This window comes from Hyperolius riggenbachi, chromosome 5, assembly GCF_040937935.1.
Source record: "Hyperolius riggenbachi isolate aHypRig1 chromosome 5, aHypRig1.pri, whole genome shotgun sequence".
Classification (NCBI taxonomy): Eukaryota; Metazoa; Chordata; class Amphibia; order Anura; family Hyperoliidae; genus Hyperolius; species Hyperolius riggenbachi.
Window position 1 is genome coordinate 255,727,192 of NC_090650.1, and position 16,683 is coordinate 255,743,874.

Genomic DNA, 16,683 nt, shown 5'->3' on the forward strand with positions numbered 1-16,683 from the left:
CTGAACAGTCATTATGAGACATTTGGTTTCCAGACTACTCACAGTTTTGGGCCCGTAAAATGCCAGGGCAGTATAGGAACTCCACAAGTGACCCCTTTTTAGAAAAAAGACACTCCAAGGTATTCTGTTAGGTGTATGAAGTGTTCATAGAAGATTTTATTTTTTGTCGAAAGTTAGCGAAAATTAATTTTTATTGTTTTTTCACAAAGTTTCATTTTCCACTAACTTGTGACAAAAAATAAGATCTTCTATGAACTCACCATACACCTAACGGAATACCTTGGGGTGTCTTCTTTCTAAAATGGGGTCACTTGTGGCGTTCCTATACTGCCCTGGCATTTTAGGGGCCCTAAACCGTGAGAAGTAGTCTTGACACCCCAAGGTATTCTGTTAGGTGTATGACGAGTTCATAGAAGATTTTTTTTGTCACAAGTTAGCGGAAATTGATTTGTATTGGGTTTTTTTTCATAAAGTGTCAATTTCCGCTAACTTGTGACAAAAAAAAAATCTATGAACTCTTGAAACCAAATGTCGCAAAATGACCTGTGAAATCCTAAAGGTACTCATTGGACTTTGGGCCCCTTAGCACAGTTAGGGTGAGAAAAAGTGCCACACATGTTTATATTTATATGATATTTCCTCCCACTCAGCATGGGTATGTGTAAAAATACACCCCAAAACACATTTTTACACATACCCATGCTGAGTGGGAGAAATATCTCTGTAAATGGACAATTGTGTATAAAAAAAAAAAATCAAAAAATTGTCATTTACAGAGATATTTCTCCCACCCAGCATGGGTATGTGTAAAAAATACACCCCAAAACACATTATACTACTTCTCCTGAGTACGGCAATACCACATGTGTGGCACTTTTTTGCAGCCTAACTGCGCTAAGGGGCCCTAAGTCCAATGAGCACCTTTAGGCTTTACAGGGGTGCTTACAATTTAGCACCCCCCAAAATGCCAGGACAGTAAACACACCACAAATGACCCCATTTTGGAAAGTAGACACTTTAAGGTATTCAGAGAGGAGCATAGTGAGTCCGTGGCAGATTTCATTTTTTTTTTTTTTGTCGCAAGTTAGAAGAAATGGAAACTTTTTTTTTCCTTTTTTTTTTTTGTAACAAAGTGTCATTTTCCGCTAACTTGTGACAAAAAATAAAATCTTCTATGAACTCACCATGCCTCTCAGTGAATACTTTGGGATGTCTTCTTTCCAAAATGGGGTCATTTGGGGGGTATTTATACTATCCTGGAATTTTAGCAGCAGCAATCAAATAGCACCAAAAGAAAGCTGTATTAGTGACAAGAAAAGGAGATAAAATTCATTTAGATGGTAGGTTGTATGACCGAGCAATAAACCGTTAAAGCTGCAGTGGTCTGAATGGAAAAAAAGGCTCTGGTCCTTAAGGGGTTTTATGACTGCAGTCCTTAAGTGGTTAAAGCTCTGTGTGTAACCCTTCCAATGCTGGTCTAGTAAAAAAAAAAATGCTGGTTGCATATAATACGCTGTAGATAATGTTTTAGAGCAAAGTTGAAATGCAGGGTTATATTCCGCTTTAACCACTTAAGGACCAGGGGATTTTCCTATGATCGGTGCTGCGTGGGCTCTCCAGCCCGCAGCACCGATTAGGATTGAGCCAGGGCGACCAGACTTCCCGCCTTTTTTCCCCACTAGGGGGATGTCCTGCTGGGGGGGTCTGATCGCCGCCGGCTATTTCTGCTCCTCAAATCCCCCCCTCCACAGCGATTTCCGCCCTCTCAGCCCTTCTCTCCGTCTCCCACAGGCAATGGGCTGCGCAGGACGGACATCCGTCCTGCGCCGCCTAGGATAGGCTTCAGCCTATCAGATGCCGGCGATCCCCGGCCAATCAGAGGCCCGGGATCGCCGATCTCCTTTATGGCGCTGCTGCGCAGCAGCGCCGTATGATGTAAACACAGGGGATTTCTTCCCCGCGTGTATACATTTAGCCTGCGAGCCGCGATCGGAAAGCTCGCAGGCAGTTCACGGAGACACCCTCCGTGAACTGACATGGAACGGCCTTCGATCGGCTGTTTCCATGGTAACACCACTTCGACCTGCCGACGCCTATCGGCGTTAGCCGGTCGTTCAGTGGTTAAGCCTGGCTTCAGGGGCATAAAGAGCTAATTTACATTTGAGTAGTAATGCATTGTGGAAAATCACAGTTGCTGACTTAAAGCTGAAATATTGCAAATACCTTCTGTTTTAAATGGCAAATTAGTCCTATTAAGAAATTGTTCAAAGTTCCTTTCCTTTTTCCTGGAAAGTAAAAAAAAAAGTGTTAACGTTATGTATGCAAATGAGCTTGTCAAATTCAGTCCAGTTTCATGACGAGGAAAAAGGCAAAACCCTTCTATCTTTTCCTTTTTATTTTTACCTTGTTTATTTAACGGGTGCAAACAGGTGTAGATAACTACAAAAAGGTGGACACTGGTAGATAAACTAGTACATGAGGGGACAAATGAGGACACAGAGGGTCAAAAAGGAGGACACAGGAACAAAAAATGAGGACATTGGGACAAAAAGGAGAACACTGGGGCAAACAAGTACACAATGGGACAAAAAGGGGTACAAACGAGGACACAGACAAACAAGGACATGGGAGCAAAAAGGGCGACACAGAGATTAAAAAAAAAGGACAAAGGGACAAAAAGGCTCACGGAGGACGACACGAAGGGGACAATAGAGGACGCAGAAGAACACAACGGGCACGGAGGGGACAGAGACAAACACATGGGGACACTGGAACAGAGGAGGACACGGGGGGACACAAGACATACAAGGGGGACATAATGATTTGGTGGTGAAGGTGCACAAGACACCCCTGCACCTTTGACGTACCAGGTTTAGTATATTTTTCTCCCCCTGCTTTTAATCCCCTAAACCTATGTGCGTCTTATAGTCAGGAGCTCCTTATAGTCCAAAAAATATGTTTAAGAAAACAGAACTGTTTGTTTATTGTATATCAGCCCAGATACTGGGTGTTAAATACTTTTAAAATTAATGTATTAAAATATTATGTTTAGATTGACAAATGTGGGATTTAATGTAGCAGCATGCTTTCATTTTAACCTTTCCTCTATCATCACATCAAATACATCCTTGACAGCTTAAAGTGGACCCAAATTAAAAATACAAGATTTCAGAAATAAAATTTATTTTCTAAATTATAATAATAAATAGCAGCCTTTTTTTCAGCTGCATGATGACAAATATAAAATATTTTACATTTATTGGAGAAACCCATCCCTTCCTTTCATATTGCTGGGACAGAATCTGGCAGACTGGTGGAGTAGGTGGTGTCCGGCAAAGGAGGAATTGCTAATGGCTGCCACCTGTATAACCCTAGTTATGAAAAGAGAAGGGTGAAAAGCATGCACTGAAATGCTCATAGGCTTGAATACGTGTATATTTATCTTTGTATGTGTCAGAGTGGTGAAACTAAATATTTTGAATTAAACAAATGTTTGGTTTGGGTCCGCTTTAAGTGCTCATAGCAGGTAACAAAGGCACTTTGGAGATGAACAGAGTGGAGCCATATTCATTAAAAAGCTTGTAGTCATGTGTATGTATATGTGTATAATATATATATAAATACGCTCGCACACCTTTATTACATCATGCTGATGAGGTAACATCCTCTGGTCTGATTATAGGCGAATTCTGCAGGCATATGGCTTTTCGCTGTGTATGAGTGCTTTCTCTATCTGTACATCTCTAGTTGTTAAATACTGGCTTCAGACAAGTGGTGGTTCTACTTTTTTACTTGAAGCTGTAAAATTCCTGTATCGTTTTAGTGTTATTTGTATTAAACAATTATTTTAGCTCCGCTGTGTTCAGATTCACTGGGCCACCCACAGTGCTGAAGAAGAGAATGTGGCACGCAAGCCACCCAGAGAGGCTGATGTCATTTTTTCATCTTTGCTTAAAGTATGGTCACTAGACCAGATAATGTAGAGACTTTCTTCTGCCAGTGATCAGAAACGGACCAAAATGCTTCCAGTTTCTCTTCTTATTTTCTTTTGGGTGAAGGAATAATTAGGATAATTCATGGGTAGAAAAATGTGTGCTATTTACAAGCTGTATAAATGGCTTCTTGTACAGGTTCATCACAATCGCACACTTGTAACCTTAGTGAGCGGTGTAGACAAGAAACCCTCAGTTGTGGATCTCTATTTTCATGTTTCATTGCCTGTTTGGTGTTTATTGAGGGTGGAGGGGGTTAAAAATGATTTGTGAGGAAGAACTATGGCCAAAGAAGAGCTGATAAGATATATGATAAGTTATCGCTCTTACCTGTTTACCTTGATGTGGAAGAGCAGCTCATACATAGTTACAGCAGTTGTGTCTTTGCCCTGTAATTATCAGTAGCGTATAGAGAATGGTCCTGGTATTTCAGCAATGACATACTATGAGGGACAGGGCTACTCACATTCTACTTTTTTATAATCAACCTTGCACAGCTCAGCTCACCAATCCTGTCATGCAGACTCAGTAGCAGTAAATATGCTTGAAAACGTCTGTTTTCCCTGATACTGATTGGCAGTGTGAAATCAGCGTTGAGGTGGAAAATATTATCTGCTTTGTTGTGCAACGGAGAGGTGGGTTTGCACAAAATTATGGCAAACGTCAAATTCAATTGATGTCTGTCAGATTTAATCTTAAAGGACCGCTGTAATGAGAGGGATACAGAGGCTGCCATACGTATTTCCTTTTAAACAATACCAGTTGCCTGGCTATTCTGATGATTCTCTGCCTCTAATCCTATTAGATATACACCCTGAACAAGCAGGCAGCATATCAGGTTTTTCTGACATTATCAGATCTGACAAGATTAGCTGCAAGCTTGTTTCTGGTGTTAATCAGACACTACTGCAGCCAAATAGACCAGCAGTTTTGCCAGGCAACTGGTAATGTTTAACTATTTATTCTGCACGGACGTGAGCCTCCCTTACACAGCGGCAGCCGCAAGGACGCGCTAGTCGCATCCCTGCAATTTGGGGTGCTTTGAGGGCAATCATGCGGGCAAATGCCCGCGATCACGATGTTGCCGGTAGCAGGGGGGATTGGCTGCATTGGACAATAGTCCCCTGTGCCAATCCATACATGTCCGCCAAGAATAAACACAGAGCCGCCGCGCTTCCTTCCGCCACCGCTTTCCGCTGCCGATCGTTAGATTTATGAATGGGAACAAAGTGCCCATTCATTAATCTCCCTGCATGCCACCGTGATCGCTGCCTGCGTCACTTCCCTAGTTACAATGTTACAACACATTGTTTCCTATGTAGTGTACTGATTGTAAGCTAATAGGATCTGCTCAGTGGGAATATTTTGAGGCCAAATAGTAAAATTACACTTACTGACTTTAGGGAATAAAAATAAATTAATATGTATGTCAAGAGAGCATATTATTATAAATTAAAAATTAGCGATGGATGGAAAACTGAAAAAATGTACCTTTATTTCCAAATAAAATATTGTCACCATACGTTATACTAGGGATATAATTTTAACGTTGCAATAACCGGGACAAATGGGCAAATAAAATGTGTGGATTTTAATTATGGTAGCATGTGGTATTTTAAAACTGTAATGGCTGAAAACTGAGAAATGATTTTTTTCACATTTTTTTCTTAATTATTCCCGTTAAAATGCATTTAGAATAAAAGAATTCTTAACATAATGTACCACCCAAAGAAAGCCTAATTGGTGGCGGAAAAAAACAAGGTATAGATCATTTCTTTGTGAGAAGTAGTGATAATGTTATTGGGGAATAATAGGGAGGTTCCTCTCGTTCATAAGGTGAAAAATACCCACGGGCTGAAATGGAAATAAATAAGGCAGCATCCATAGCCCTCTTGTTACAGTTGTGTACAGTTTAAGCGCAATGGTATGTTCATTGACTGCCCAATCAATAGTTTAGTCCGGATGTATAAATTATTCATTGGGCCTGTTCGTAACTGTTTATAGTCAAATATTGTTACATGTGCCTTAAGGTGGTCACACACACGTTACAAGTTTTTGATTTTTATTCAATTTGACCAATCGGATCTAAAGTTTCAGTTATTTGAGATTGCCTCAATTTCAGGAAAAAAAGATTGTAAACATAGAAAAAGTTGTTGGTTAGAAAACCCTCCTGCATGGCAACCTTTCACTCAATAATCAACTTTTGATCATTTTGCTTTTTCATTGAACTACATTTTCCACTGACATTTATCACCACATTCCACCCCTGTACATCTATTAATATCTTATGCAATCATTTGCTGTTTAGCATTACAATTACAACTGAACACCGCTGAATACCACACATTATTTTGCTACAATGAGTTATGTTTTTTAATTACATAAATAAACCAAGTACAACACAGTTACATAATATATATATATATATATATATATATATATATATATATATATATATTTTTTTTTTTTTTTTAAAAAGAACAAAAACACAATTCCATGTATATTATTTTCACACTATGTATACTGTAACATACTCTTTCCATCTTTTCATTATACACACACATACACACTTTCATAATTCCATCCTTTTTGTTATTTATACAAACAACAAATAAAGTTTGGTATGTACTAGATAGTTATGTACAATTTATTCAGGTTGACTACAATATGACTATCCATCACACACCATACAATTCGTGGTAAAGATGGCCGGATTTTTCCAACACATTGGGGTTGATTCATAAAGCATTACCGCTGACTTTACCAAGCACTTAGGAAAATGTAATTTCATATCCCTGTTACCGCATGAAAAGCTGAAATTGCCGAGCAGTGAGGTAAATTACCAACTTGTGTGGTAATTACTTCAGCACATGTCAGTAAATGTAAATTCATAAAGCTGACTACAAGCGGTAAAGCCACAAAGCAATATCGTCTGCTTTGAAGTAGTGAAAAGAGTGCAGAGACTGTGCTGGGAGCCGTGACTCACAAGCAGAAGCCTAGGCAGCTGTGACTGACAGAAGCAGGGAGCCAATAGAAACAGCCCCTGTCTTCTGCAAGTCTGAATGTTGGAATTGAAACAAAACAGGCATCCCCTGAATACCTTAGGCTGTGTGTCTTTTTAACCTCTTGGGTACCTGTTTGAAGAGAAGTAGGAGCCAGTGGCGAAAAATCACCTAAGCATGACATGTGTAAGGTTTCTTGGAAGTTAATCTAAGCTGTGGCAATTAAATAGAATGTTAAAGACTATTAGACACATGCAAAGCAAGCAGAGGCTGTATAACAAAACATGTACATCTAAAGGGATGTCTGGATGCCTCGCAATGCCCTCACTGCACGGAACTGCTTGTAACAACACAGACACACTCCACTCTCTTCTGCTGCTACCGCAAAGGTTTTTGTCAATGGGCTTCAGTAATTTACCGCACTTCTATCGCACCTGTGAACATTTTTATGACTTAGCACACAAGTCTAATATATTGAATGCGCTATTTTCCAGAGCAGAATTTTTTTTCCTACAGCCTTTTATGAATTGACCCCATTCACTAAAAAAATCAAGTGAAACCAGAAATGTGATCAGATTTCTCTATTGAAGGCAAAAAACCTTTTGATTTTTCGGTACATCCGGTCACTTTAATCGAATTGGGGTAGGATCAAACAGAAAAGTTGAAATGTGTGTGGCTAGCTTTAGTATTGCTGAAACAATAGGAGCGTTTTTTTTCTGTAATTAACTCATATGTTATTGTGATCACATTGGAGGCAAGTAGTTCTAAGTGGATTTTTTTTTCTGTAGAGAAATAACCAATCTTGAATTCCTAATATTCCTCTTATCTCAACCATATATGCAAAAGTGCTAAAAATACTAGATCGATGAAAGTAAGTAACAAATATGGGGTGTATGATAGACAGACAAAGGTGTACACCAAATATAGACAGTGGTACAAAATACAGAATCGGTAATTAGTGACAAATGTAACATAATGAATAAACGGTATAACAAATTCCAAGACACAAAAGGATGAGAGAGCCCTGTTCTGGCAAGCTTACAATCTAAAGGAATGAAGGGTGAGGGGAACGAAATGTGTAGTAGTATATAATATGTATACCTAGTGTAGGCCATGTGTTTTTAGGTTATCTGGTCAGGAGTACAACCAGACGTTGCAGGGGGAATGGCCTGAGAGTGAATGCTTGTCAGAAATAGTAAGTTTCCAGGGAGCTTGGTTTCAAAGGTTTGGAAGGTGATGGATGTGTTGTGAAAGGGTATTTCAGAGGAGGGGGAAGCACCTGAGAAATCTTGTATACGTTAATGCGAGGAGATGATTCTACAGGAGGGCAAAAAAGATTGTGTGCAGATCTGAGATTGCGGTTGGGTTGGTATCTGGAAACTAGTGAGGCGATGTACAGGGAAATAGATTGTGGAGAACTTTTTAGGTAAGGGTTAAGAGTTTGAAATGGATCCTTTTTCTTCTATTTCCTGTCATTTTCCAATGTGAGAAATGTCTTCAGTGACCCATTATGAAAGCTCAGGAACTCGCCTCACTTTACTTTCAAGTTGCCTAAGATTTTAGTTGCGTGAATCTCCAGAACTTCTTGTGATTTTTATCCAGCAGTTTTCAGGGAAGATATTTTTTTGATGTTTATTTTTTTTTTTTAAATCATACGCACTGTTTAAGCTGCCAAGTTTATAACCTGTCTATTTTTAGTTTACCATGCTGTTTTACTTTTTATTGTCAGGTGCAAGTACAACAGCAGACACTCTGTTCCAAGAAGTGCTTGGGAGAAAGGATAAAGCTGACTCTACTCGCAATGCGCTGAATGTTCTCCAACGATTTAAATTTCTGTTCAACCTTCCACTAAACATTGAGAAAAACATCCAAAAGGTAAATTTAGATGTAGACTAAGCTTAATCATATGGTTCCACAAACTTTTGTTGTATATTTTCAGCGTCCTATAGAATGCACTCACGACGTTCCTAGTGATGTTGTGCTAGCATGGAAACAGTATGCAGACATAAACATGGCAAGACTAGCTATAACATTTCACGTAAAACCTTTTAAGAAGCGCAGTGCCTTACTTCCTTTATATGTGAATTATTTTGCTCAATAATATACATTTTCCTCTGCTTAGGGGGACTATGACGTTGTCATTAATGACTATGAAAAAGCAAAATCCTTGTTTGGAAAAACCGAGGTCGATGTTTTTAAGAAAGGTATGAAATGTATATAACTTTTCTGCTAATATAGGGAGCAAGTGAAATTGTATTAAAGCATTTTCTGCATAAAGGGAAATGTTTAATTTTGTTAAAAACAAACAAAAAAAACCCCTGTGTTTTTAGTTAGCTCTTTGTCTTACAAGAATAACGAAAAAACGTTTTTAAACTGAAGGCCTGGGACCCACTAGCAGTGATTTTCTAAGCATGTGTGATTTGTAAAGCTCTTGCTAATGTAATGCTATGGGTGTGATCCCACTTGCAGGATGTGATTTTCTAAAAGTCACCCATAGCATTGCATTAGCAAGAGCTATACAAATCACACGAGAAGCACTGCTAGTGGGTCCCAGGCCTCAAAATGATTTTACATAGGTATGAGATGTAAGCAAAGTGTTTCTGCCAGAAACTAGCTGGCAGGAGTGTCAAAGATTGATGAATCAGAACAGGTGTTGAAAATCAGCAAAGAAAAAAAGTCTCTTGTCCAGTTCAGCAAATTATTCCTACAAATTGTAGGACATTGACCAACAGTGCTCCAAACAGAGCACAACGCGCGTTGTTGTTGAAACTTGTCTTTCCATTTCAATCAGAAGAATTTCAAATAAGCTCAATCACAAGAAAATGTATGCGTGCTCTACACCAAGCTTAACCCTTTCAAGTCTAGCTGTGAATTTCAAATAATCCTTTTTAATAAAATGAAGTAAAAAAAAGACTTGTGCAGCACCGATCTGGAAGTTTTTACTTGTTATCTTTTGATTCAGAAAAACAAACAAATAGGTCGTATCGTTTGACAACTCAATCTGAGACAAAGAGATCATTACCAGTAGGATCGAGGCTCTGCCAGGCAAGCAACAAATAATTGGAATGAGTCTTGTGCTTCAATATAAGTGGACTTTTCTCCTGTCACAAGAGTGCGGATTCCATTCCATGAAGTTTGTCTGCTATTTTGTTTATGCATCACATTAAGTTTCCTTCTCATCCTCCTGAACAAGGAAACATCTCCTCATACACCCTAGCCTTATACACACTTCAGACTAATGTGCTGGGCAGGGATTGGGGCACGATCCCTTGGGTGACATTTTATGGATGAGGCAATACACACATCACTAGCTTGCAGGCTTGCAACAAGATCTCACTGCGGAGGGTTTTGGACTGCCAAAGTGCGGCGCATGACAGAGTGGGTGGAGTGTGGGATAAAACAATTGTATCAGGCAGTGTTTAGGTGAGAACACCCGGGGCTACTGATGCATTGGGGCAACACTAAATGCTCGGGCAAGAATTCTCGTACAAAATACAGAATTTGTACAAAATACAGAATTGGTACTTACAGTGACAAAAGTTACATGATGAATAAATTATATTATAACAAATTTCAAGACACAAAAGGGTGAGAGAGCCCTGCCCTTGAAGCTTACAATCTAAAGAAATGGTGGTAGAGGGTATACAATAGTCATACCTAGAGGCAGTGTGTTTTTTTATACCTGATACAGCTAGTCCCCACTTAACGAGCGAAATAGGGACTGTAGGTTCATCCTTAACCTGAATCTGTTCTTAAGTCGGAACAATGTGCTATATCTATCCCCTGTACCTCCTCTGTGCCCCCCTGTGTCTCCAGTGTCCCCCCTCTGTGTCACCTCTGCCCTCTGTGCCTGCTTATACAAGTTTAAAAGCCAATTTTTCTTTGACTCTTTTAAAATTGATTTTTCTCAAAAACTAAAAGTCCAGTTTGAAAATTTGGGGGGGGGGGGGGGGCTTGTTCCCATGAAAACACTGAATTCATGCCATTAATATCGGCGGGTGGTTCGTAAGTCGGGCGTTCGCAAGTTGGGGAATACCTGTATATGCCTCTTACTCCTTTCTCTGCTTCTAATGGAAGTTGCATGCCTGTTACAACCACTCTCTCTCAGTTGAAAGGGCTGGAAGATGCATCAGAGGGAGGGGCATGCTTTTATAGAATGTCCAATTTCCTGGAAGCCAGGATATGTGATCATGAAATCCTATATTGGGTGGAATTTGGAGGAAAGGACTGCTGCCTTTTTTATGCTACTTGTTTGGCTTTATGCAAATCCCCAGCATTCAATGTTTTCTAAATCCTTGACCAAGCACAAATATACAGATCAGCTGATCTGACACCTCTCTACCACCACTGGCTTCATGCTGGTTGAGGCGTGTGGTTCAGACACTACTGAAGCCAAAAGATTGACAGCTGGCATATTTTATAAAGGGATAGCATTATTATTATTATATTTTTCCTCTTGTTATTTTCTTGCTGTAGTGTATGCGGAAGTAGAGACCAGAATTGATGCTCTAAGAAAATTACTTTTGGGTAAGCTACTGGAAACTCCATCAACTCTGCATGACCAGAAACGCTACATCAGGTACAAAAGCCATTCTACTCTGCTTTATTCTTTAGAAATGTGTGATGTGGGTTGCACTGATAGGACACCAGAATTTCTGTGTTCATAGTTAAAGGGCAGTAGAATTTATCCGCATGCACCTTTTCTACAGCGCTCACTTGTCATGCACCTTGTCTACACCACTCACTCACTTGTCATGCACCTTGTCTGCACCACTCACTCACTTGTCATGCACCTTGTCTACACCACTCACTCACTTGTCATGCACCTTGTCTACACCACTCACTCGCTTGTCATGCACCTTGTCTACACCACTCACTCACTTGTCATGCACCTTGTCTACACCACTCACTCACTTGTCATGCACCTTGTCTACACCACTCACTTGTCATGCACCTTGTCTACACCACTCACTTGTCATGCACCTTGTCTACACCACTCACTTGTCATGCACCTTGTCTACACCACTCACTCACTTATTTGTCATGCACCTTGTCTACACCACTCACTCACTTGTCATGCACCTTGTCTACACCACTCACTTGTCATGCACCTTGTCTACAACACTCACTTGTCATGCACCTTGTCTACACCACTCACTTGTCATGCACCTTGTCTACACCACTCACTCACTTGTCATGCACCTTGTCTACACCACTCACTTGTCATGCTCCTTGTCTACACCACTCACTTGTCATGCACCTTGTCTACACCACTCACTCACTTGTCATGCACCTTGTCTACACCACTCACTTGTCATGCACCTTGTCTACACCACTCACTCACTTGTCATGCACCTTGTCTACACCACTCACTTGTCATGCACCTTGTCTACAACACTCACTTGTCATGCACCTTGTCTACACCACTCACTTGTCATGCACCTTGTCAACAACACTCACTCACTTGTCATGCACCTTGTCTACACCACTCGCTCACTTGTCATGCACCTTGTCTACACCACTCACTTGTCATGCACCTTGTCTACAACACTCACTTGTCATGCACCTTGTCTACACCACTCACTTGTCATGCACCTTGTCTACACCACTCACTTGTCATGCACCTTGTCTACACCACTCACTTGTCATGCACCTTGTCTACACCACTCACTTATTTGTCATGCACCTTGTCTACACCACTCACTCACTTATTTGTCATGCACCTTGTCTACACCACTCACTCACTTATTTGTCATGCACCTTGTCTACACCACTCACTTTTCATGCACCTTGTCTACACCACTCACTTTTCATGCACCTTGTCTACACCACTCACTTGTCATGCACCTTGTCTACACCACTCACCTATCTCTTACCTGTTAACACAGATACCCTAGTAGCCAAGAGTATGGAACTACTATCTGAGCATTGTACAGACAACCATTACCCACACACATACAATCAAATCGCTTGCCACACTGGCCTCAATTCAAAAAGCATTACCGCATGCGGTAATGCTGAAAACAGCAGACTTTCCCGAGCACTTAGCAAAGTGTCAATTCATAAAGGCTGTTACTGCATGAAAAACTGAAATTACCGAGCAGTGAGGAAAATTACCGACTTGGCTGTAGTTACCTCCAACAAATGTCAGTAAATTGTCAGCAAATGTCAATTCATAAAGCCTTCAACAAGCGGTAAGCCTGACGATAATTACCGACACCTCTGGTGAGGTCGTAACAATGCAAAGTGCAGGGAGCCGAAGTCTCTGTGAGTCAGTGCAGGGAGCCGAAGTCTCTGTGAGTCAGTGCAGGGAGCCGAAGTCTCTGTGAGTCTGTGCAGGGAGCCGAAGTCTCTGTGAGTAGTCTGTGCAGGGAGCCGAAGTCTGTGTGAGTCATTTGTGCAGGGAGCCGAAGTCTCTGCAAGTCTGTGCAGGGAACCATAATTACAGCTTGTAACAAAAGAGAGATATCACCACACTTCTGCTGTACCGCCCAACGGGCTGCGGTAATTTACCGAACTTCAAAGGCAGCTATGGAAATCTTTATAAATTAGCACATAAAGGTCTAAAATACTGAATGCGGTATTTTCCCTCCCAGATTTTTTTTTACCGCAAAGCCTTTTATGAATTGAGGCCTATGTGTCTAAAAACAACCTTTGTACAACAGTCTAGCAGTTGATGACAGAACTTATCACAACATGTCAGTTGTTAATTGAAATTTCAATTTACTAAAGAACATGTCCTTACTAAAGTTTTGTGATAACTTTTCACAGAGAGCCTGTATACTTATCACTCCAGTCTTTAAAGCAGGCCATACACACATCGATTTTTACTGGCAGAGTTGATCACTATGATCAAATCTGCTGGTTATCTGCAAACCAACGAAGCCACATCAAGATCAACCGCTTAGTAAATTTCTGAGGGGGTGGGAGAGCGGCAGTAGATTGACCCATAGCATTGCACGGTATCAAGCAGTGCAACGCTGCAGTTTGATAGATTTTCAATAGATTTCATGGTGAGATCTACTGAAGATCGATTGATTTATGCGTCTTGCAAGGCCAGGATTTTTTCTGTTTTCTTGAGACTTCTGGTTAACGGAGTACTGGATAACAGGGATTTTACTGTAGAAAGACTTTTCTTGGTTTCTTTTAGAATCTTTTGGAGCATCATATTGTTATAAGAAACAAAACATGAGACAAAAGACTTAAAGGGAAGGTGCAAGCAGTTAAAAAAAATAACAAAACAGATCTACTTACCTGAGGCTTCCTACAGCCCTTGGCAGCCTATCTGTCCTTCAGCCACAGCTCTGGTGTCCTGGGGCCTCGCCAGGACGGTATCTTCTGCGAGTGTGTGGCTGCACTGCTCGCAATCGCGCTCATGTGATCACACTCCAGATCACGTGAGTGCGATCACGAGCGGCATGCTAAGGCAGGCGCAGAAGATGCTGACCTAGTGAGGTCGGCATTTGCAACCTGGGACATCGGCTGGGAGCGGAGCTGCGGCGAGTGACACATAGGCTGACGGGCTGAGGGAAGCCCCAGGTAAGTAGATTTGGTTTGTTTCAGCTGCTTGCACCTTCCCTTTAAGGCCCCTTTCCACCGCGTCTGAATATGTAGCGTTTCCCCACATGCGAGCTGGATGAGGAAACGCTGCCTATTCAGACACTAGGATTGCTGATTGCGGATGCGATTCAGACGGCATGCTGCAGTTTGTCGCAGCGGGCATCCAAATCCCTATAGCTATACATGGCATAGCTATAGCAATTCCACTGCAGCTTTACAGAAGCACGAGTGCTGCATCCGATTCGGGTATGGAAACCGGCCCATAGAAAATCTTGAGGTGGAAAGACCAGCAATATATAGTTGTACGTACAGTATTACATAAACTGAAAAGTTTACATTTACTTAAAGGGATACTGTAGGGGGGTCAGGGAAAAATTAGTTGAAGTTACCCGGGGCTTCTAATGGTCCCCCACAGACATCCTGTGCCCGCGCAGCCACTCACCGATGCTCCGGCCCAGCCTCCGGTTCACTTCTGGAATTTCAGACTTTAAAGTCTGAAAACCACTGTGCCTGCGTGTCCTCGCTCCCGCTGTTGTCACCAGGAGCATACTGCGCAGGCCCAGTATGGACTGTGCCTGCACCGTACACTCCTGGTGACATCAGGGGGAGTAAGGACACAGCAACGCAGGCGCAGTGGTTTTCAGACTTTAAAGTCTGAAATTCCAGATGTGAACCGGAGGCGGGGCCGGAGCATCGGTGAGTGGCTGCATGGGCACAGGATGCCTGCGGGGGACCATTAGAAGCCCCGGGTAAGTTCAACTCATTTTCCCCCGACCCCCCCCTACAGTATCCCTTTAATAGCCAAGAATGGAGTTGCTGAGCAAATGCTGTATGTCTGAGTGCAGCAATGCCGTTGCTTAAAGAGACACTGAAGCGAGAAAATATATATGATATAATGAATTGGTTGTGTACTATGAATAATTACTAGAAGATTAGCAGCAAAGAAAATATTCTCATATTTTTATTTTCAGGTATATAGTGTTTTTTCTAGCATTGCATCATTCTCTAGTATGTGCAGATTACACAACACGAAGCATTCAAAATGATTCTTTCAGAGCAGTCTGTGAACTAATGACCTCTCCTCTGCCAGAGGAAAAGTAAATAGTTAACTAACAGTTGAGATAATAAAAGTCTTAAAACAGCCCTCTCCACGACTTTGCTTTGAAAGTCGTAGAGATAATGGCTTTTTTTGCATAGAGATAACAACTGGAGTTTCTTAACTCTTCCTGTACTGGAAACAATTAGACTGATGTATCTGATCTTAATGTTTTATTTCTTAGCTGTACTACACATACAAATCATAATATCATAGTTTTTTTTTCGCTTCAGTGTCTCTTTAACACTCATAATAAACACATTTGGGAATCCTCTGCAAGCTGTTTTTTGACTGTAGTGGACACTAGATCCTCATTCATTTGTGTGTACGATTTGCCAATTTCTACTAAATTGTTAAATAGTTAATGTAGAGAATCTTCTTGCAATCTATGTACTGTCTCTTTCCAGAAGTGTAGCCTATTGTGTGTAACATGAGCTTTCTGTTTACTCTCTAGATTTTCTTTTATAAATTTGTTTGTGCCATTTGGTTTGTCTAGTTTGCTTGATTTTCTTAATATTCTCTAATATTTCTGCCAAATATAAGAATAGTACTAGGGATGAGTAGTCCTACAGGTGCATTTGCAAGTAAAGCAGAAGGCATAGCCAGTGTACTGAACCATCCCAAGACTGCAGGGAAATCAGGCTGTGTATGGGCTTTGCCTTCTGCTGTGCTTTGTTGTTCTAGTCAGCAACTGACTTTTGATCTCTGATTTTGTTTTTGCAGATATCTTTCCGAACTCCACGCTCCGGGTGACCCGGCTTGGCAGTGTATTGATGCGCAGCACAAGTGGATTGTTCAGCTTATGCACAGCTGTAAAGATGGATATGTGAAAGAACTAAAAGGCAAGAATGGAGCATGTTGTATGGAAATGATTAAAGCCCCAGTTTAGGCACTTTATACTGTATATAAGCGCAGAGTGTGAACCGGCCCTCAGAGTAAAAGACTCTCATTTAAGTCACAATAGGCATGGTGGAGAACAATTGCTCTGTCACCTATTCCCTTGCCTTCCTGCTGTTAGCCTAGCATGGCTGCC

At 41.1% G+C, this 16,683-nt stretch overlaps 1 protein-coding gene across 1 annotated transcript in view; it reads left to right on the forward strand.

Annotated features, from left to right (window-relative positions):
- Window positions 1–16,683, forward strand: part of EXOC2 (exocyst complex component 2) — a 290,595-nt gene that overhangs the window by 104,507 nt on the left and 169,405 nt on the right. The window contains exons 7-10 of the mRNA XM_068236811.1: window positions 8,724–8,869; window positions 9,117–9,198; window positions 11,471–11,573; window positions 16,374–16,492. Coding sequence (XP_068092912.1) covers window positions 8,724–8,869; window positions 9,117–9,198; window positions 11,471–11,573; window positions 16,374–16,492 — 450 coding nt within the window. The remainder of the gene's footprint in view (window positions 1–8,723; window positions 8,870–9,116; window positions 9,199–11,470; window positions 11,574–16,373; window positions 16,493–16,683) is intronic.